Source organism: Atractosteus spatula, chromosome 2 (genome assembly GCF_055471065.1).
Source record: "Atractosteus spatula isolate fAtrSpa1 chromosome 2, fAtrSpa1.hap1, whole genome shotgun sequence".
In the NCBI taxonomy this organism is placed as follows: Eukaryota; Metazoa; Chordata; class Actinopteri; order Semionotiformes; family Lepisosteidae; genus Atractosteus; species Atractosteus spatula.
The window spans coordinates 36,109,536-36,130,798 of NC_142707.1; the positions used below are offsets into that span (position 1 = coordinate 36,109,536).

General features: G+C 36.2%; 1 protein-coding gene across 1 annotated transcript in view; it reads right to left on the minus strand.

Moving 5' to 3' along the window:
* Positions 1 to 298: 298 nt before the first annotated feature.
* LOC148839630 (calpain-9-like) overlaps positions 299 to 21,263 on the minus strand; it is a 33,874-nt gene continuing 12,909 nt past the window's right edge. The window contains exons 7-24 of the mRNA XM_088931797.1: positions 21,162 to 21,239; positions 20,092 to 20,177; positions 19,402 to 19,476; positions 17,434 to 17,594; positions 15,314 to 15,483; positions 14,958 to 14,969; positions 14,640 to 14,848; positions 14,136 to 14,190; positions 12,718 to 12,732; positions 11,207 to 11,269; positions 9,208 to 9,265; positions 7,777 to 7,841; positions 6,826 to 6,894; positions 6,236 to 6,314; positions 5,980 to 6,096; positions 5,108 to 5,160; positions 2,830 to 2,900; positions 299 to 606 (exon numbers count right to left, since the gene is read on the minus strand). Coding sequence (XP_088787923.1) covers positions 2,874 to 2,900; positions 5,108 to 5,160; positions 5,980 to 6,096; positions 6,236 to 6,314; positions 6,826 to 6,894; positions 7,777 to 7,841; positions 9,208 to 9,265; positions 11,207 to 11,269; positions 12,718 to 12,732; positions 14,136 to 14,190; positions 14,640 to 14,848; positions 14,958 to 14,969; positions 15,314 to 15,483; positions 17,434 to 17,594; positions 19,402 to 19,476; positions 20,092 to 20,177; positions 21,162 to 21,239 — 1,392 coding nt within the window. The 3' untranslated portion in view covers positions 299 to 606; positions 2,830 to 2,873. The remainder of the gene's footprint in view (positions 607 to 2,829; positions 2,901 to 5,107; positions 5,161 to 5,979; positions 6,097 to 6,235; positions 6,315 to 6,825; positions 6,895 to 7,776; positions 7,842 to 9,207; positions 9,266 to 11,206; positions 11,270 to 12,717; positions 12,733 to 14,135; positions 14,191 to 14,639; positions 14,849 to 14,957; positions 14,970 to 15,313; positions 15,484 to 17,433; positions 17,595 to 19,401; positions 19,477 to 20,091; positions 20,178 to 21,161; positions 21,240 to 21,263) is intronic.

A 21,263-nucleotide genomic window follows, 5' to 3' on the forward strand; every position in this document is an offset into this window, starting at 1 on the left:
AGATACATCGTATTTAAGGCAAGAGAAATTAGTTTAAAGGGCCATCCTCATTAAGTCAATACTTTGCAGTTTTCATTTTGTGTTGTTAAAGATGTTTTATTTAGAAAGCTTTTAAATGTACCAATCACAGCATTATTGTTTAACTTAAAAGTCACTACCTACCGCATAATCAATTCAATAAGAACCTTGCAAGTACAAGTCAAATTAGTTGTCTTTGAAATACTACACAAATGTAAGATTGAAAGAACCTATTCAATAAAATTACTATAGAACAGAATCAAAGCAAGCCAAGATCATGAACAAATACTTTTGTTTTAATTTTTGCTCACAGACAGAAGAGATACAAAACCAAAATTGTTTCATTTCAAACATGCCAGCACAGAGCTACCTAACTACAAGACTGGACAGAGGTGCATTAATATATATCAAACTGCCACCCTGTTAACACATGACAAAATTAAAAGTCTCTCTGAAAATATTTGTATTTAGTTTATTACTAACAATGAATGTAATGAGTCAATCAGTCCTTTTTGTTGTGCTGTGTAAATTCACATGATTGGTAAAAAAAGTTATTTTCTGTCTTGTGTTAGAAATCAGAAGGAGACACTGAAAGAAACAAAAAAAAACACCTTTAAATGTTAAGAAGGCATGATTTCAAGGATGCATACATGGTATTAAATGCCAAGTAGACACCAGGGTGGTAAACTACTGCTTCTTATTTACTAATTTTCTTGCAAAACATACACTGAACAATGTCAGTGTTGATAAATCAAACCTGTAAATTAACAGTTATTGATGGTTAGAAATCAGCACCCCTCTCATTTAAAATACACAGAATTTAAAAATGAAACTTCTGGCCAAAGTTAATTGCTACTTTTGTGCTTTTTAGAAGTCTCTTTGACTTTAACAGGTGTAAAATGTTGTATTTCCACCTTAAAGGTTGTTCAATTTGAAATAAACAAATTAAATCGATTCAGGGTTGTACTCACTGAGAAACTAAAACTGTGAATTCTTTGGTTAGGGCATAAGTAACCCTACACGTTCATTAAAGTGATTAAACCTCAAATATTATTGTTTTGTTTTATTTTTTCCCAGGCTTTAACGGGTCTTTAAATGTAGGAGACATAAATACAGTCATAATTTATGTAGAATTTCATTTAGTTTTAAGCAAGACTGAAACTGTAAACAAACTGCAAAAAGTTATTTAACAAACAGGGTCAGTGAGGAGTAAGACTAAGAAAAAAACAACTCTAATAAATATTCATTTATTAAGACTAAAAGGTTATCTTAGTTTTAAACTGAAGTTCAACAAAACTAGTTTTTCTGTGATAACTTTCTTGTTTTAAAAAAAAAACACATTTTACTTTGTTTTTTAATGTATGTGTTTTATGATTCATTATCTGTAACAAGAATGAATTTATATAACATTTGCTTGTTGCTATATTATTTTTAAAACACAGGGGGGCAGTACAGTATACTTTGCTCAGCATATGTGAGGACATTTACAGCATACAAGACACTCCATATCAGTGGTTCTTCACCTTGCTGCAGTCTGCCCTCTTATCCTGCCGACTACGGCATATGCTTCATAGGGCGGTGCAGTGGCTCTGTGGCTAAGGATCTGCACCAGTGGATGGAAGGTTGCCGGTTTGTATCCCGAGGCTGGCAAAGGAATTCTACTCCACTGGGCCCCTGAGCAAGGGGCCCTTAACCCCAACTGCTCCAGGGGTGCCATATAAATGGCTGACCCTGTGCTCTGACCCCAAGCTTCTCTCCCTGTCTGTGTGTCTCATGGAGAGCAAGTTGGGGTATGCGAAAAGACAAATTCCTAATACCAGAAATTGTATATGGCCAATAAAGTGATCTTATCTTAGTTCTTAAAGATAAGATGTTCTTGCACCCCAAACCAAAAATAATTGAAGTTACTGTGTTTTTGATGATTTACCTTCTAAAAAAATCTGAAATCTCAGACCCACAGGGGGTATGTGCACCCCAGGTTAAGAGCCACTGCTCTAGGTGTAGACATGTTTCCTACAGCTATTTCTAATCACTTAACCCAACATTCCTGGGTTGAATCACATCACAGTCTCAACCTAACCTTACAGACAAAAGCCTCAAGACAGGATACACCCTGGACAGGATGCCAGTCCATAGCAGAGTTTATGCTGACACTTAATAGGTGCAAATCAACCTAAATAGCAAGACTGACTTTGGAAGGAAATTGAAACACTCAGATGAAACCTACACATAAGGTGCCACAGCAAGAATTGAACCCAGGAGCCAGGAGTTATATGGGAGCAGTGCTACGACATGTATTTTAAGTTAAATGTCTTTTAAGAAATAAAATATTTTTTTAAAATAATTCTGTACATGTTCAATCTCAAATGAAGGGCAAAATTAGTTGTTTTTTTTCTGTAGCAAGCTTTCTAAGACTCTCACGGATACCATGCAAAAAATCATCACGTCTAAGAAGATAATTTTATACAAGCACATTACGAACTTGTTTCAGACAGCTATGGCTGACTGAACTTCTTTAAAAAGTTGTATTTGACTTCAAGTCAAATTCCCTTGCATGGGGGATCCATCATAACCGATCATATTTTATGGGTGCTTGGGTCCTTGAAACTTTGAGATGAGAACCACCGAGAGGGAGGGCAGGGGGTGATGTTTAAATTTGTTTTGTATTTGAGAAAATAAAAGTAAATACTCGAAGGAGAGAATATAAACGACAACTCTGACAGGCTGTGGCCTAGTAGAGCAGCATATTCAAATGTACACAGGTGTACACTACAAATATTTCACATTGCTTTTTGTTTGTTTTTACCTTACCAAAATCACTGGAATATGTCTAACTTTTGCCTGCTCTTGAAGTTTCATGAATACATGGTGAGAAACAGCCACTGAAAGAGAAAACAATTAGTTCACACTTTATACTTAAACTCCTGTACAGCAGACAATGTACATTTGAAACATTTTGTTAACTTAAAGATACTCTTATCACTGCCATTATACCTTGTTTAATACTGAAGAAAAATGTTCATTTTTAGTCACAAATGCAAGATGCTTCTGTCTAGCAGGAAATGCGTGTCAGGATTACAACGTCTTTTTAGAAAAAGAAATTGCAATTGTTTGGGAATTTGAATTTGAAGATCATTTAGCTCTCACAGTTCAACAGTGTTAAAAAGCAGAACTATCTAAATGAACGTATAATTCTGTGTCACACAAACAAAGTCAAAGTTAGTAATTATATACTCCTGTGTTTCACTCTTACTAAGTTTAGGTTTTATGAAGGAGGGCAATTTTGAGTCTAGATGAAGCACAATTAGAACATAAGAAAGATTACAAATAAGAGGAGGCCATTTAGTCCATTTATTTTTTTTTGAGCTCTTGTAGTTATTTGATCAAAAGATCATATCCGGTTATTTCTTGAAAGAAGTCAGGGTATCAACTTCAATAAAATGGCTTAAATTCATACCCCACAGTCTTTTGTTTACAAAGGTGTCTCTTGTTCTTCGTTTGAAATGCATGTCTACATTGTTTCAAATTTTGTTCTGTTTTCAATTGGTTCACAATTCACTGTTGATCCTTATATCGTTTGGGATGACTTGTCCATTCATTTGATTTTGAATGCTTAGGAACATATGAATGGTTACAAATGAGAGGAGGCCTTTTGGCTTGTCTAGCCTGGTTGATAGGTAATTGAGCCGAGCATCTAATCCAGCCTCTTCTGTGAAGGAAACGGGGTATTGGCTTCAACAATATGGGTGGGTACCTTGCTCCATACTCTCACAATGTAGAAAAGTGCCTCCTGTTCATGGCTTTAAATGTACTTCCATTTGCTTACCACTTGTGCTCTCTGGTACATGTTCACTGTTCATTCTGAAGAAATCCCCTGGGTTGATTTTGCAACTGCCTTTTTACATTTGAATACTGGTATAAGGTTCCCTTGTATTCTTGTTCTGTTCAAGGCTTAAAAGGTTCAGTTTCTTCAGTCTGTCAGTGTAGAACTTTCCTTTAAGCCCTGGAATGTATCCAGGAGCTTCTCTCTGAACAGATTCCAGAGCAGCAAATCTCTTCTAAGAGGTGGTGACCAAAATTGAACACAAACATTCTAGATGAGGCCTTTACTAATGTGCTATACAGTTATTCAGATTTTATGCTTATAACTATATACCCACTTCTACTGTAGTTAGGTGTCTGCTAATCCTCCTAAATTGGCATAATCTGCAAATTTGACCAGTTTACTAAGTATTATGTAATCTGGATTATTGATGTAAATTAAGAAGAGCAGTGGTTCTTTTACAGATCCCTGAGGTACTCTACTAGTTACTGTACATCACCCCAGTTTACAGTAAGTGTTCACCCCTTATCGGTACTCTGTTTTCAATTTAATAAACAATTTTCAATAACACTCACATTTCTTTGAATGTCTGCTACCAGTTATTTTTTTAATTAATATTTTATGAGGAACTTTTTCATAATGCTTCAGAAAATCTAAACACACTTTATCATATGTCTTATGTGAAACTTTCACTGTTGTTGCTTGTTTAAAGAAGTCTAATAAGATCAGGCAAGACCGACTTCAAAATCCATGCTGTTTCCTAGAATATTATTGCCATATTGGTGATTCTCTAGCCTAGATGTTATAATCATTTCTAATACCTTACAAGTAGTAAAACTTATTGGTTTTGACCATGTAGTATTTTTATGGTTGAATACTACATGAGAAATTACCAGTCCCTGGATACTATTCCTGTCTTAAGGGACTGTTGGAAGAGTTGAGTCAATGGTTTCTGAAAAACACTTCTCATTTCCAAGAATACAATTAGTTAAACATGTGAGGATGTATTAATCTTGAGAGTTTCTAGTACCCAAAATACTTCTCGTTCTGCTACAATAATATTATTCAGTAGAGAACATTGTCCTGAATCCTGTTTAGTACAACAAGCTTTATTTCCCTTTCATTTTCAAGAGGTTTACAAGGTTTATCCCTCACAAGACACATACAGTACATACAACCTGTTAACATATTCAGCCATTTTTGAACAGCTGAATAATAACTATTTTCATATGGCCGTATGAGCATATGAAAAACCTTTTCCATTACCTCAGATGGCCGCAGATACATGCCTTTTCCATCAGATAGATTCTGAAATATTTCTGTAAAAAATAGAAAAATACCATATTTTTCCACTCCTTACATCATTCCTTTCATATTCACTGGACGTACAACACTAATATTTGTGTGCATTATCTAAATGGCAAATGATTGTTAGACCACACTTAAGTGATCAAGCTAAACATTCAAATAATACTGATATGACATCTTCAAGATCATACATACAGTATACCCTTTATGGCAGTAAATGTTTTTATTTAAAGGTGAAATGGCAATGGAAAATGTTACATGTTATTTCTTGCATGTCAGTTTACATGTTTCATGTTGCTTTGACAGAATGCAGTATTTAAATGATAATTCTGAAAGCATCACAATCACAGGAGTGTGTATTTCCCCAAAACTACGGCCAACAATGTCAGAGAAATTAGGACAACTAGAGTTAGTTCGACTCAGAGGTTAATGTCAAATACCCGTTTGCACTTCTTGTGAAGCTGCACATGAAGCGAATTGGCATGCCATGTATACAAAAGTCAGAACATGTGCTCCTTTAGGTTATTTATTCTCCAAAAAAGAGGAGTGTGACGATATTCTACTGGGACAATGTTATTGCATATACAGTACAATGCAATATACAGTATTAATATAGTAGGCAACATTTTTTACAAAGTAACTATTGTGATTTTCTCATATAAATGAGATACTTTTCTCGTATAAACGCAAAAATAACGAGTTCAGTTTTTTTCTCTGTGGCACTAATAAACTTCTGTACTCCTGTGCTTGTGTGACTGGAAAACACAATGATGTGAAGATGCGACGAGTGAGCATGAGTCAAACTTTCACTGAGATTAATTCAGACGTACTGGCCATGCACTCCAGGCGCAGCATGAGACACATGTAACTCTCGAGAGTGAGGCGACCGGAAGAGTCCCCGTAACGCAGCGCCATGAGGTTCAGCAGCTCATCATTGACTTTGATCCCTGAGGAAAGAACATGGCATTTTTAACACAAGTATGACTTAGCTCAGCTGCCAAACTGCAGCGGCCGACAAGCATGATAGAGAGTTCAATGTTGTAAATTAAAATGTATGGGAAATAACAGAAAAAGTAACTCAGTTACCTATGCTCTCTATGGCATTTTGTAGCTCAGGCAAAGACAGATGTCCTGTGTGGGACACATCTTTTTGGTAGAAGATTTCCTGAGAAAATAATGTTAGTAGGCCATTTTGAAAAATAATTAAAAAGTACTTACATAATTACTTAATGTTGCTAATTTCCTTGCATATAATGCTGATTATGTGTGGTGTCAACGTAATTAAAGTTTAATTATTTAAAAATATATGCAAATACACAATTGCACATTTTAAAGCACACATAATTACATATGCTGCAAATATACACATGTACATTTAAACTATTATTAATTATGTGTAAGTATAAGGTGTAGTTATTAAGTGTTGTATGCTATCTGAATACATTAATTAGTGAATGCTTAACAAGAAGGTTTACCAAAAATACATGGTGAAGTAAGCAGTGACTTATGGATTATATATATACGAATAACATTTTGCCTAAACTGAGACCTGCAATGAATGAGAGCTGAATGTCTGTGGTGGATGAAGTGCTCTGTAATTCTGTGGGAGGATAAGTGTAGTGTAAAAGCAGTTCATTAAAAAAATGGTGGAAGTACTGCAGCAAAATTCTTCCTACCTGGTAGGCAAGGACCTTTTTCCACAAACGTACAAATTCTACAGCATTTAACTTTCCAGTAGTTGAAAGCTGTAAAATGCGTTAAAGAACAGCTAGTTGTATTAAAAGAGTACACTTATGCAATGGCTTTGCATGTCTAAATACCCTGTATTTCACACTCGTTACATTCTGTAAAACAAAATACTTAATCATATTATTTAAATAACTAAAATGAAAATAATTTAGAACAGCCAATTCAACAAAACAGAGAGCACCTCTCTGGACTATAATACACTGTATACACCATAGTGATGGCGTAATACATCTGAGTGCTGTAAAGCTCTGTTTAATAGAGACTTGAACTAATGTAAACTTAATTTAACAAATTGTCCAACCTATATCAAAAATAATATTATCATTGCATTGCATTCTATTTCATTTGAGAAAATATGTGGCATTACTGTTTTAATAAATATTAATCTAGCATTCGTTTCTTTAAAGGACCACAACAAAACAGTTGCAGTATTTGAGGCATGATGGTAATGTAAAAGCGATTTCTTTATGTACACAATATTGTCAAAGTAGTTCTTGTTGTAGTGTGCTGAGAAACAAACTACAAAAACACTGTTGTAGTGTTGTTTTATCTCTGTGGTATTATTTAGATTCTGTGTAGAACCTTGAAGGATCTGTGAGGCACTGTTTATCACAATTGTGACAAGTGTATAACCAGTTTCACAAAACAGATATTATTGACATGGTTTTGTTGTAATAGTTGGCAGGAGAATATACTGTACATGCACAGACACAGAAGAAAGTAGGAAGAGAAGAAAATGCAGGAAGAGGTAATACATATAATGTCTGATTTAGAAAACATTTACAGTAATAAACTGAATCTTTAGAAAGCGTTTACGGTAATAAACTGAATCTCACAGCAAAGTTTGGCTCCTAAACTTCACAACTATAAAAGGATACATCCATTATTGCTATGATGCTTTTGCAAGCATCCAAGCTGAACCCTCCACTTTGAAATGTTTTTCCTAAAAGACAACAGAAAGTTTTTTTTACAGAAGGACTTTCATGGGAACCCATGGGAAGTAGCACATTTCTAAAAGTCAACAGCTGCAGACCTTAAACAATACTTGGTTAAATTATATAATTGCAATCTCAACTTGAATAAGACTCAGAAGACCTTCCAACCTCATAATCCAATGGATATAATTAATAAAAGGCATTCAGATATAATAAGGCAGAGTGATCTTCTGTTATTGTCTGTGCCATGGGTTTAAAAACATCCAGTTAGTCATCCATACACACCTCTGGTATAATTAGGGTGTATTGTGCATTTGTATAACATAAGACTATGGGAAACTGGGATAACCTGTCCGGTCATGACACTACTTTCACTAAATGTCTGGATGAGAATCTTGGATAAATTACTAAAAACTAAATATGTTAGATGAGCTTCATGGCTTCTTCTTGTTTGTAAACTTTCTTATGCTCTTATGACTATTTTTAAACATTGTGAACCATTAATATATTGTAGCTCTTTCAATTGAAAATGATATATTCACACGAACTCTGCATGAATGCAGGTCCCTTAAAAAAAAACAACACTCTTGTAGGGCTCTCAGCAGAGATTTTCAATCAGATCTGCATGCCATCACATAAAAAAAAAACATGAGAAAGGTGGTATAAATGCTTGTGACATATAAGTAGCAAACTTTACTTAAGTATATTGTCTTACATTTAGGCAAATAGTTAACATCACCACCAATAACATATTAAAAAAATTAACTATATAAACACAACCCTATATTCAAGTCCACTGTATTCATTACTATGTACATTGTCAAGGAGTGACAAAACTGTCAACTAACTATAATAGAAAAGTGGGTGTTCCAGGGAAAATAAATTCTCTCCATGGAAACAGAAGAATGCACAGAGTGGTTCCTTGTTTGCCTTGACTGTAGATCAATATATATTTAGTTGTCAATGTGAATCATATGCAATGACAAGAAAAGTGCTATACAAAAACAGTCATACAAACAGCAACATGACTCCAACACAGGCCAAACATAATTAGATTAATTATCAGTTGAATCAGCTGATTAAGGCAGTCTAAATTTGTTAAAGCAAGTAAATGCATTGAATATGTGTGAAAAATAAGAATACAGCAAATATCAAAGCATGGAAATTGTAGACCGTGATAGGAAAAGGAAACATATATAAATATCTGACAGAAGATCTTGGTATCAAGGAGACCTAAGAATTAATCAAAAACAGAATTTGAATGCTCTCATGCAGCATCCCTAATGAATAAAATAATTGTGTTATTTGCCAAAAAGAAATCTTGAGGAATAATGTATCTGAGCTCAGTCACACCCAGAACATATCCTAGCTTACCCTTGAGAATGTTCTCATTGAGAAGTGCCTGCAAATGTTCAGCATCAACTTCTTCATACTGTGTCAAAGAACAACAAACAGGGGCACATATTATCAGGCAGACAAAGCAACAGATTAAACAAAAAAGGACATAATAACATAATACTGTATAATGTTGTTTCTTCAGATCATTTACTCTTCCTTAGTTTAAAATGTGACTTTATTATAGTGTAATACATTTCGCGTGGTGTTTTGTTGCTTAAGGGCTTTGAAGCAAGTAACCAGGTTGTAAAGAAATATGTAGTTATACTTCACAACTGCTATAAAAAAGAGAAGCATTTTGTTCTTGCACAGTTGCATAACTTTCTCAGTGTTCCATATCTTTAGTCATATTTCACATTTCTTTATCTGTTTGATGCTAGGTTCATTTTTAGGTACCTGTATGTTCTCCATTCTTTCTATCATAAAAATGATGTATATATCATTAGAGAATTGCCTTTCAGCAGTGGCAACACATTCTTCATTAACTTGATGTGGAAAATGATGGAACTTAACAGTATGCCTTTGGCCTTACGTTTAGTGTATTACAGTTTCTGGAATGTACAGTATATGACGCTATTTTACTTAGCTGGACTATTCAAACAAGTACATTGTAACACATTTGGTGTCAATGTTGTGATATTGATTGAAAGGATGAGAAAACAGGCTTCACATAAAACAATCTAAAACAAAATAACATGGAGTTATGGTACTTGATATACATTTAAATGGGACCAAGGGGAACCGATGAACAGTAACATTACAGAGGACAATGACAAAATCATTGTCCACCAGAGAATGTTTACAAGTCATCACAGGCCCAGATCATGTTGATATTGTCTGATGGGTACTGTGGTAGTGTATGGAAATGTGTTCCACACAGTCCTATTTATGGTACCATGGTACCAGGAGTACCATATTTCACTCCTGGAGTGCATCAGGAGTGCTTCATTGTGTACAGTTTTAAGATGTGCAAATAGGTTATCTAACTACAGTGCCCATAAAAAGTCTACAGCCCCCTTGGACTTTTTCACATTTTATTGTGTTACAGCATGGAACCATGATGTATTTAATTGAGAAATTTTGCCACTCATCAACACAAAGTACTCTATGATGTCAAAGTGAAAAAAAATCCAGACATTTTACTAAATTAACTACAAATAAAAAAAACAGAAAATAATTGAATGCATAAGTATTCACCCCCTTTCTTTGACACACCTTAATTACCTCTGAAGTAACCAACTCTCTTCCCCAAGTCACATAATTACTTGACTCCATAATTATGTGACTTGGGGAAGAGAGTTGGTTACTTCACCTGTGTGCAGTTGAGGTGTTTTACATGATTTCAGAATAAATACACCTGTGTCTGGGAGCTTAGTCAGTACATTTCCAAGGAATCACTACACTATGAAGACCAAGGAACATTCCAAGGAGATCCGAGACAAGGTTCTTGAAAAATACTGTACCAGTCAGGGCAAGGATATAAGAAAATTTCCAAGGCATTGAATATACCTCGAAGCACAGTGAAGTCCATCATTAAAAAGGTGAGAAAATATGGAAGAACTGTGAATCTGCCCAGAACTGGTTGTCCTCCAAAAATGAGTGTCATACTTCAATTGTTACAGCAGGATCTTTTTACAGACAGCATGGTGGCACAGTTAGCACTGTACTGTAGGCTTGCATCATAGGGGCCCTGGATTAAAGTCCTCTGATGCTTTCTGTGTAGAGTATGTATATTCTTCCCTTGTTTGTGTGCATTTCCTCCAACAGTTCTAAGGCATACTGCTAGGTATGGGGAAAAAGGTATGCTTAGTATAGGCTTTTGGGAAAATTGGCTCTGACTGTGTGTATGTGCTTGTGTCTGTGATTCTGTCCTACAGTAGACTGGCTTGCTGTACAGGGTGTATCCTGCCTTGGTCTGTTGCCAGCACCCCTGAAACCTTGTACTGGATATGGTTAGAAAATTGATAGATTTTCTTACCTGATCAGAATATTGCAGAAAAACTTTCTTGTGGGGATTGTCTTCATAGTTATAAATGGGCTGCTATAGATAAAAAAAAAATTAAAGGAACATCAGTAATGACCAACAACTATAATGTCCAAAAATCTAATCACATTTTATCCCATGGAACTAAAAAAGTTGTTCTATGGAAATATTTTTTAAGACAGGTCCTTACTGAAAATGACATTTTAAGTGACAGGATTTCTTAGTTATATATATTAGGAAATATAAAGTTATATTTTAAAAATAAAAGAAATGAATAGTTTTGCACTTCATGACAGAAGAGTAGCAAATCAGTTAACAAGGAGACAGCCTTGACATTGTAACCTTACATCTGTCGAGACTTCAATGCTTAAATTGCATATTTACTTTACACTTAACTGGATACTCTGCTGAATCAAAGGAACAGAATTCTTGAATGCTAATATTTGTGGATTATGTCACCCTTTATGTTATAGTGAACATGTCCAATTTCCAAAAGATGTACTAATGAACATGATGGATTTCAAACTACCTTCGGCAGCTACAGTACTCGTGGCTTCCAAACCATTAAAGCTTTATGCATTGAGATTAGTACTATAAAACAATTTAGAACTGTATAGCACTAAAATAAAAAGAAGCCAGAAGATTCAAAACATTGTTGTTTGTAAGATTTCTACCTCCACCATGATCAATGAACCAACTCACTTTAAGAATGCTGTAAGTAGTTCTTGAGAGGTTCTCTATCACTGCCCCTCTTGCTACTGTATGTACGGTATAAAGTCAATTTCCAACTGGACTCTGCTACTGTATGTCACCTAGCTCTGCTCAGGTGTGGCAGTCTCTGACAGCTATTCTGAAGCAAGGAACACAGGGTTAAGATAAGTGATAACTGAATACCTTTAAAACATGCTGGACAGATCCCAAGGCATCCCAGAATTCATAAAATACTCTGGTATTCTTTTCTTGCTTCGTTATACAATATAATACTTTACAGGCAAACCTGTCTTTTCCACAGTAGATCCTGTAAGAGCCATTCTGCTGCCCTCAGTCACCTGACCAGCTGTTGGCAGACAGTTGGTCACGTGACTGTTTTAAGACCAGGAAGCAAAGGCTTCCAAGTGCCAGTTAGATCTGCTGTCTGGAGGACCAGAGGGAATGGAGAAGGAAGCAACTAACCAAGGGACAAAGCAGTCCATAAGTTTGAAAATTTTAAAGTGTTTTTAGAAGAATCTTGCAAAGTGACTGAAGGTTTGGAGAAACTGAGTGATAAAAGAGTGTTAGGCAACAGGTATCAGTAACCATATTAACTTCAAGTTTGCATACAGCGGTCAGTGTTTTTGGTGTCCGTATACTCCCTCTATCAATGTCTTCAAGCACAAATGGCAGCAAAGGTGCTAATCAACAAGGATTGAGGGGCACACTGTTTGCTTAGAGGCCACACAACTACCACACTGTAAGGAATTTGCACTTTGAGGTGTGTGGTGGCGCTGAGCCAGTGAGGTCCGTACCTGGGGCAATGGGTCCTGGAAGAAAACAAAGAAGAGACAAATCTTCAAGACACCTCGCCAGCTGCATACAGTCATTTTGTTAACAAGCCCCGAGTCATTAACTCTGCCTTCACCAAAAACATCATAAGAACACATTCATTTTTGAGTCCTGAGCCCCGGCCAGGAAGGCTAGGATTACACCACTGGCCCCAGGAGAGGACTCAGACACCAGGGACTGTACAGAAAGCAGTAGAGGCATCATCTTTCTCCCCCCATCCCACATTGAACTCGGGGAAAACAGGTATGGGAAGAACATAAGGGATCACATTGTTTGGTACTAAGGAGGATGTCTAAGACCTCCCAAAGACTACAATGAATTTCATCCCTTTCTCTGGTGTGGCAGAAGGAGGCACACCAGGTCACCGAACAGAGCTGGTCTGGAGAGAATAATGCTGGATTTTTCATTTAGACCCCTGGTTTTGGTAACTGGACTCCATGGGGTTTTGTGCAGGTCATGAGTGTGTAGTGTGTCCCTTGTGCATCATTTGTATAATGTGTTCTGTGTATTAGCTAGGTAGTATTAGATATTGTCATGGCTCACGTGGTAGACTTTAACAAGGAGGGTAACTAATACTACTGTCTTGTCTGGTCTGTGGGTATCTATATACTATCCATACTATATATTCTTGACATGAATTTTTGTGATGAATCTGAAAGACACCTGTTCTGGAAAACTGGTAAGCAGCTTAGCTTCCCAGCTGTGATAGAGAACCTAATTAGAAGTTAGTCTAGCAGTTCAAAAAAGGAGATTATGCTTTTGTATTGGTGTTTTGCTTGGTCTTTCATTTCCCCCACTGTAAATAAAAGAGCATTTGATTTGTACCGTAGTGTTGTATATTTTTATATCCTTGGCTCTTTCTGGAGAAATCAAGAATTGCAGCTAGAGTACAACATAAGCAGTGCTTTATTTTTCACTTTTGTGGGTAGCCATTAATACAGTACAGAACTAAACCATAAGGCTACTCAATCCATAATGCTGCTTAGTCTACAATAAGCCAACTAACCCAAAATACACAACATTACATCTGTCTGTTTGTGCCTGTTTTCCGAGGTCTATCTATTTTAAATATCCCATTGTGTCATGGCCAAGCTGGACAGTCACAAAGACATTAAAGACTGAAAGAGGTCAGTATTGCATAGTGAAAACAAAATTATTGAAGCAACTGTGGCTATCAGAGCCACAAATGCTTCTGGTAGTGAAGCAAAAACCACAATTTGAAATGATGAAAGACTCATGTGATCCCTGGAAGTTTTGTAAAAATTATATCAAATATATATAAACAACACATGATGGAATATGTTTATTCAGTAGTAAACTACAAACACTAGTGAACTCCAGCTTTTTTTCAGTATTCTACACAATTAAATTGCATACACACCTTGGGCATCTCCAGGTTGGGGATGTTGGACTCCAGAACATTGGTACTACTATCTCTGAAAAGAAAAATATATATCGCATTTTTCAGTCATATCATAGTCTACTGTGTTTTTTAACGTGCCTTAGTAAATATGCAGTTGTAGCAAACTCCTTTTTATTGAGTAGACTTAATCAAGATACAAGAGAAAATTATTGAACACCATATTTTTATTGTAAACATATTTTGGTTACCTTAAAGGCACAACAATAACTTTGTCTATAGAATTTAAATCCTAGGCAATTTCAAAGGGCTCATGTGATAAATTAATCAATAGGAATGTTATGTCATTTACTAAAATACTCATTAGCTATTTAAAAAAACCCTATGTAAATGTTTGCTTTCAGAGTGACTTAGAATGCAGTTTACAAAAATTGTAAATGAAGTAAAAATTATATTATAGGGGATATTAATATATACAGTAATATTAATATAATTGCTGACAATACAATCCATTAAAAGTCTTACTTTGTGTAGTTCTTTGTCTTGGAAAAAATTGATAAAATAAAGTTAGCAGTTTCATCTGGTTTATATGTGGAAGGGACAATTAAATAGTCCCCAGGTTTGAGCTGGAAGAACTCTGTCACTTCTCTGGAGTTTATGAATGCCTTTGTTTTTGCAATGGGGCTTTGGCTATTGAAGAACGCTGCTGGGAACTTTCCCCTCTGCTCCTTGTACTTTGGAAAAAGAAGAAATAGCATGCACAAATACACATTACAATTTGTATTTCTTCAAGGAATAAAATAAGTCAAATCTGTAAGAAAAGGTGAATAGCAAAATACTTACTGAAGGTGGTACCTACAAAAAAGAAATTAAAGGGCACGTTAATTTTAAATTTAAGTATGGTTCTTAACTGGTAGTTAATGTGGTAGTGCAAAGAGAATGATCTCTACATGTATAGTATGTAAAAGGTTCAATACATAAAATGTTAATAAATGGCATTTAAATATGTAACTATGTATAGTAAATAATACATTTAGTAGTTTTTAAATTTATAAGAACAAGCTATTGCTTGTGCAGTTTTTGTTTTTTCATATAAAATCAAAGTCTCCCAAATTCTGAAAAGGCTGTCTAAATAGACCAAATTAGAAATGAACAGAGACTAGATCCTCAGAGAGCAAGAAATAAAAAACCCACCTCACCTGAAAAATGACATAACCTATGGATGCATTAGGAGAAAGGTGTCTGAACCTTTCCCGAGGTTTCTGCATGAGTGACACCAGGATGTTGCAAGAGCCCGAGGTGTGGCCGTTCTCTTGTACTAAAGAGTCAGTTAGTGTCACTCGGTACTGTGGATTCATCCAGAATGTATCTGCAAGCAAACATTTGGGTTTTCAGAGTTTGTTCTCTACAATTGTCGATACAGTGCAGAACATTGCAATATCAATGGGGTAAATTACTGTACATCCAATACAGAAAAAAATCCAGTGAGTCATTCAATGTGTGGTCACACCTGAATCAATACAGGTTAAAGGAGGCCAAGGGTGAGACCGAGAGATATTTCTGCAGCCATTAAATAGGTTTAAAGAAAGGTGAGATGTGGAATAGGTGAATATGAAATGTAAAATAAGAAGCAAACTTAGTTTAAGCTTGAATTAAATAATAATTAAATCTGTAGTCTGAATGACTGTAAGTTCTATGATTTTAATTTTTTTTAAATCCATTTCATTGCAGAAACAGGGTGAGTGTACTGTATTATAAGCAATGCAGTCACTTTTTTGCATTATTTTTTAACCTTTCTCTTCAAAGTTAAACTGTAATTGAAATATATTTTGTGTGCTCATTCAGTCCTTGCTTTAAAGGTCTGAATGCTGTTAGTGCATCACGCACAGAATTAGAAACATTCTCCCTAGTCTTTCAGTGTACCTCAAATTTTCACCTAGACCCTGGTTCTTGTTTCATTACTGAGCTCGACAATTTGACAATTTGACAGGGTTTTGCAATTATTGAGGAATGTTGTAATCTCTGTTGAAAACTAAAGAGATTTATAGGAGGATTTCAAATATTTTGCTCCACAGCAGAATGTGCTTCTAGGTGCTTCGAAAGTAATTAAAATACGAAGATGTCAATCAAGCCGGAGGCGATATAAGTGAGAGGTAAAGTCTGTTCTTGAGTTGAGAGGCCTCATAGCTCAACTCAGCCTCATGACTGGAGCTTGTTGTATATATTTGTAAAGCAGACTGAGAGTGTATGGATCCTCACTGGATGGGACACGAGCACTATTTCTAGTACTGCTGTCACCCATTTATACTGCTCAGCAGACCGAAGCAATTGCTCAAGGGTGCTCCAGTAGGAGTAGGGAACTGAAGCCACAGTCATTCTTTTCTAAGTCCAGAGCCCAAAGGTACTCTGTGTTTTACCCCAGAGATGTGAAAAGAAACTTTTTCACATAATCAGGGCCATGGTGAAGAGGAGATTAGCACAGCTCCCGGGCTCCAAGTTCAGTGGAGGGAATTCTTTGTGGAGCATGTATGTCCTCCTCATATGAAGAACCTCTCCTTGTGGAGTCAGTTCTTGGATTTCCTTGGAAAGGTAACGAGAGGTTGAAATTCACCCTTTCTAGCTCAATTAGCTGCTAGTAGCTAGGTGATCCTATGAGCTCACTCATCCATTCTTTGAAAAATAAAAACAGGGTAAGAGCCTCAACAAGGGTCTCCAGTTCTCAGTTTTAAATGTATTTCCCTGTAGTTGCCTCTTCTGTCCTCTGGTCTGCTATTCACTGTTGATTCTGAAGAGGTCTGTTAAGACTTTTGATGATTTTGAATACAGAATCGAGACCACGGTGGCACACAGTGGTTCGCATTACTGTCTCATAGTGCTGGGGCCCTGGGTTCAATTCTGGACCTGCAGTGCTATCTGTGTGGAGTTAATGTTCTCCCCATGTTCATGTGGGTTTTCTCTGGGTGCTCTGGTTTCCTCCCACAGTAAAAATTCTTGCTGGTAGGTTAATTGTCATCACTGGTGTGATTGTGAGCATGTTTGTGTCTGTGTGAGCACCCTGTGATGGATTGGCATTTAGTGCAGGGTGTGTATCGCCTTGCAGGATAGGCTTTGGCTCCTCTGCGATGCTGTATTGGATAAAACAATTAGGAAAGGGATAGACAGAAGGATGAATGGATTAATGGATGAATCAGGACCTCCTACCCCTCCCCCATAGTCTTCTTAAGACAAACAATATTCAATATTTAGTTCTTCTATCATGCCAGTAAAGGACTCTTGAAAGGAAAGGAAATGGAATAAGCGTATTACAACTCAAGCCTACCACTGTAGTTCAAGCAGCCACCAGCTGTGGCTCCCTGAACCCATCTTCCTTCATGGACAGAAGAGTCCCAGACACACTTATTTCCTGAATCCAGAAATTCAGGGGATAAATTACAGATGTCTACTTCTGTGAAATGGCTCTTGAAGTCCTCTATCGACATCCTGAAAAAAAAAACTAGAATGTAACACATTTGTTTAGAAAAATATGAAATTGTGCATTCAAAACTTTCTCCTTACAACTTTGAAAACCAGATTACAACTGAAATGGCAAGGTTAACAAATCCATAACACACAGATGTCATTATGGAAAAAAAACAACTGAAACTTATTGTAAATGGGTTATAATGCTTATTGCTGAAAGCAAACCTGACATTCTTTGATGTGACTCATTCTTTTGTGAGTTTGGCTAGGAAAAAAATAAAGAAGTCTTCTGTCCTTTGTAAACAGGATTTTCTAATTACATAAACAGAATATTACATGTTTTAAGATAAGGAAACAATTTTAGAACATAAAAGATTACAAATAAGGGAATACTATTAGGCCCATCTGACCCATTTGGTAGCTAAGGATCTCATTACAAATTTTCTTGAAAAAAAAATTGAAAGAGAATTACAATGATAAATTTTGGTTGGTTAAAATGAAGAATAACAGATCAGAACAGTTCATTAACTGAAACCTTAAGCCTGTGAATGACAGACTATTTATTGCCTGTCCTCCAGGCAGGCAGCCAGCCATCTGTCTGAAGGTTTTAAAAGTTACATGGAATTATCTCTTGCTCAGGACAATATCTTATCTCTTTTTAAAAAGTGCCAAGTTTCTCTACGTCATTAATACCTTGGAGACAACTATTTTGCCACTTTGGCACCCACGAACCTTCTGTAAAGACACTGCTTGTACCTGAGTTAAGCAGGGCTGAGAGAAGAGTCAAAATGGAGGCAGAGAAGTAGGAAAATGAGCAGGCAAACAGGCAGACTGGCATGATGAGAAAGCAGACAGCATGTCGTGACAAGCAAACAAGCAGAAAAGCACAATCCTAAACAAAGTCAAAAACATGCAAACAAGTTTGTTTGCCCAGAGAGCCACAGGACAAAGTACAAGGAAAACCTGAAAGGTGAGGTCGAAACGAAGCAAGGCCAGAATCCGAAAGATAACAAAACTGGGAACTCCAAGGTTTAGAGGATGAAATTCTAATCTTAAGGAAGCTGTTCCCCATGAGACAGGTATAGTTATAAATCATGCACAGGTGGGACAGATCTCTTTTCTCTGCATGTAGCCACGGCAACTATCTGACTGACAGGTCTAACTGAGGCTTTGCCAGGTGCCATGATTACATGCTTTGATTGCAGCGTGTCCTTTAGCTCTCTGGGAGCTAGCATGACACCTTCTCTTTGTCAACCACACATGACCTACGTTTTTAAATTTGACATGTTGAAATGAATATGAAGAGGTGAGCTCCCACATCTATTGTTTATCAATACATGTTTTGATATACACATATTAAACTAAAGCACTGATCGTCACTAATTAGATTCCATTGCAGTCATATATTCATTGTGAACAAGTAATTGGTTTATTCCATGCTGAAAAGAGAAGAAAGAAAACACGTTTCGGGCCTGGAGCCTTCTTTAGTTGTGGAGGTGACACCTGAAGAAGGCTCCAGGCCCGAAACGTGTTTTCTTTCTTCTCTTTTTCAGCATGGAATAAACCTATTACTTGTTCTTTTGCAGCCTACGGATGCCGATGCAGCTACCCACCTGAAATATATTCATTATGTTTATTATACTCTAACATATGGCTGCTGTACGCAGTGTGGTTTTGTGCTTTATTTTCTTGCTCACATAAGGAACCTGTTACAATAACATTTTAAGAAATTTATATACTGTATGTAAAAAAGGTTTTTGATATTGAATGATTAATTCTACAGTTTCATAAAAAGGCTTGTTGAAATTTTAAATAGAATTTGTTTTACCAAAATTCTCCATCGTCACTGTCGTGTAGCAACTCTTTAATTTCTTTAGCACCCACTGTTTGCCATTTTGGGGATCTGTCAGAAAAGAACAAAAAAAAATCCGAATATAATTTACATACTATAGCTTTATGGGTAATCTGACAAAACACATACATATTTTGTGTATGTGCGGGTAACTGCCCAATTCAGACTTGAACACCAGAAACTCAGAAATGACCAAGAGTCAGTCTGAGTTCTGTATTGTCCCGCACATAGAGAGGTCTTTGGAGATTGTGCTGTTCTTAGCTTGTTTCACTTCTCAGGAACAACTTTAAAAACAGTACCCATTCAAAAATCATCCCTTTATTCTTGAAAGAAAAAAATAAACTTGGAATGAATCACTTTGTATTCATGTCAGTTGGCTTAGTCTTTACTAATCTTTACTACTGAATACTACTGTAATACTCACTACTGGAGTAAATGGAAAAAATAAATGCAGAAAACTCCGAACATTCTGTTACCCTCTCCAAAAACTGTTCACATGGCATGTAATATAGGAATCAATTTTTAAAAATGTTTACTCATGCACAATTAAAAATGCTGATGTTTCCTTTCGATTTGATCTTCTGAATTATGCAATAGAATTTTTTATGTCCCCCACCCCCCCCCAAAAAAAACCCCCAACTAATTATGGTTCCTCAGAGAGCTTACTCATCACTCCAGTCTCCTATCCATTCCTCTCTTCCCCACGGATTCCACAGCCGAAGTAACTTCGCTGGTACTCCATTGCTCAGCACCTGTGGAGAAAGAGTATTTATTTATTCGGACCGTTCCACCAAATTCCCCAGCAGGACATCTGGGGTGGTGTTGGGGCACTTTCTAGAATTTCTTCTCTCACATTTAAAAAAAAAAACAACTAACAAAAATCCTGTACCATCACAGACATTTCAGCAGCTTGGTTAGATTGTAATTAATGGATGATAGAGGGACACGATTTTTAGAGTGTTTAGTTTAACATGCCCGACTGAAGGAATGGCAGCCTAGCTGGGTGGAAAGACTGATCTAACTCCCCCCCATCACATCTGCAAGGGTGTCAGTGGGGAGGCAGGGGAATGCGAGACAGATACACCCAGGGAAGATCTGGGTGTGAGACGTATATATGCAGGCGATTGGATGTGTGTGAATTCAGGACTCATCCTTCTTCCCAAAATTCTGTTATAAACCCCATTAAGTATTAAAACCCTTTGTCTCCCATAGGTTATCATTGGGCATGTTTTATATAGTATTAAGTGACCTAAGATGTAAATGATGAATAGAAACAGCTATTTTTTTTCATCACCATAGATTTATAGGAATAATTCTTCCCTTTTAAATGTTATGAAATACGATAAATGCTAAGTACCATTTGCCAAACTGAATAAATGTTTAATTAACTTGGAAAAACCTTCAAATAGTTAACAATTAAGATGTATATGCACTCTCATTAGTGAATGCGTTTTGAAAACTGGAGAGTGTCATTGCTTATTTCCACATCTGTACACTATTATTCATTGATTTCTTAAGTGTACTTGATAAACTTAATTAATCTGTCATCAACTGTCTATTAACTGAAATGAAACATCTACTAAACCTTCAATAAGTTCACTCTCAAACACATTTGATAGTTCCAGTATTGTTTAAGATGCAAGAAGGCAGTAATAATACGGATGTGTTTATAGTCTATATTCTATAGATATGGAGTGTTGTTCCATGTTTTGGGATAGATTTTTAACTGGACTTACCTCCACAACACCAGTGACTGTATAGGCATGGCCTTCCACTAATCCACTGGGCAATACATTATTTTTTCCTGAAGTTTTCTAAAAGGAAAAAAAAATGATTTC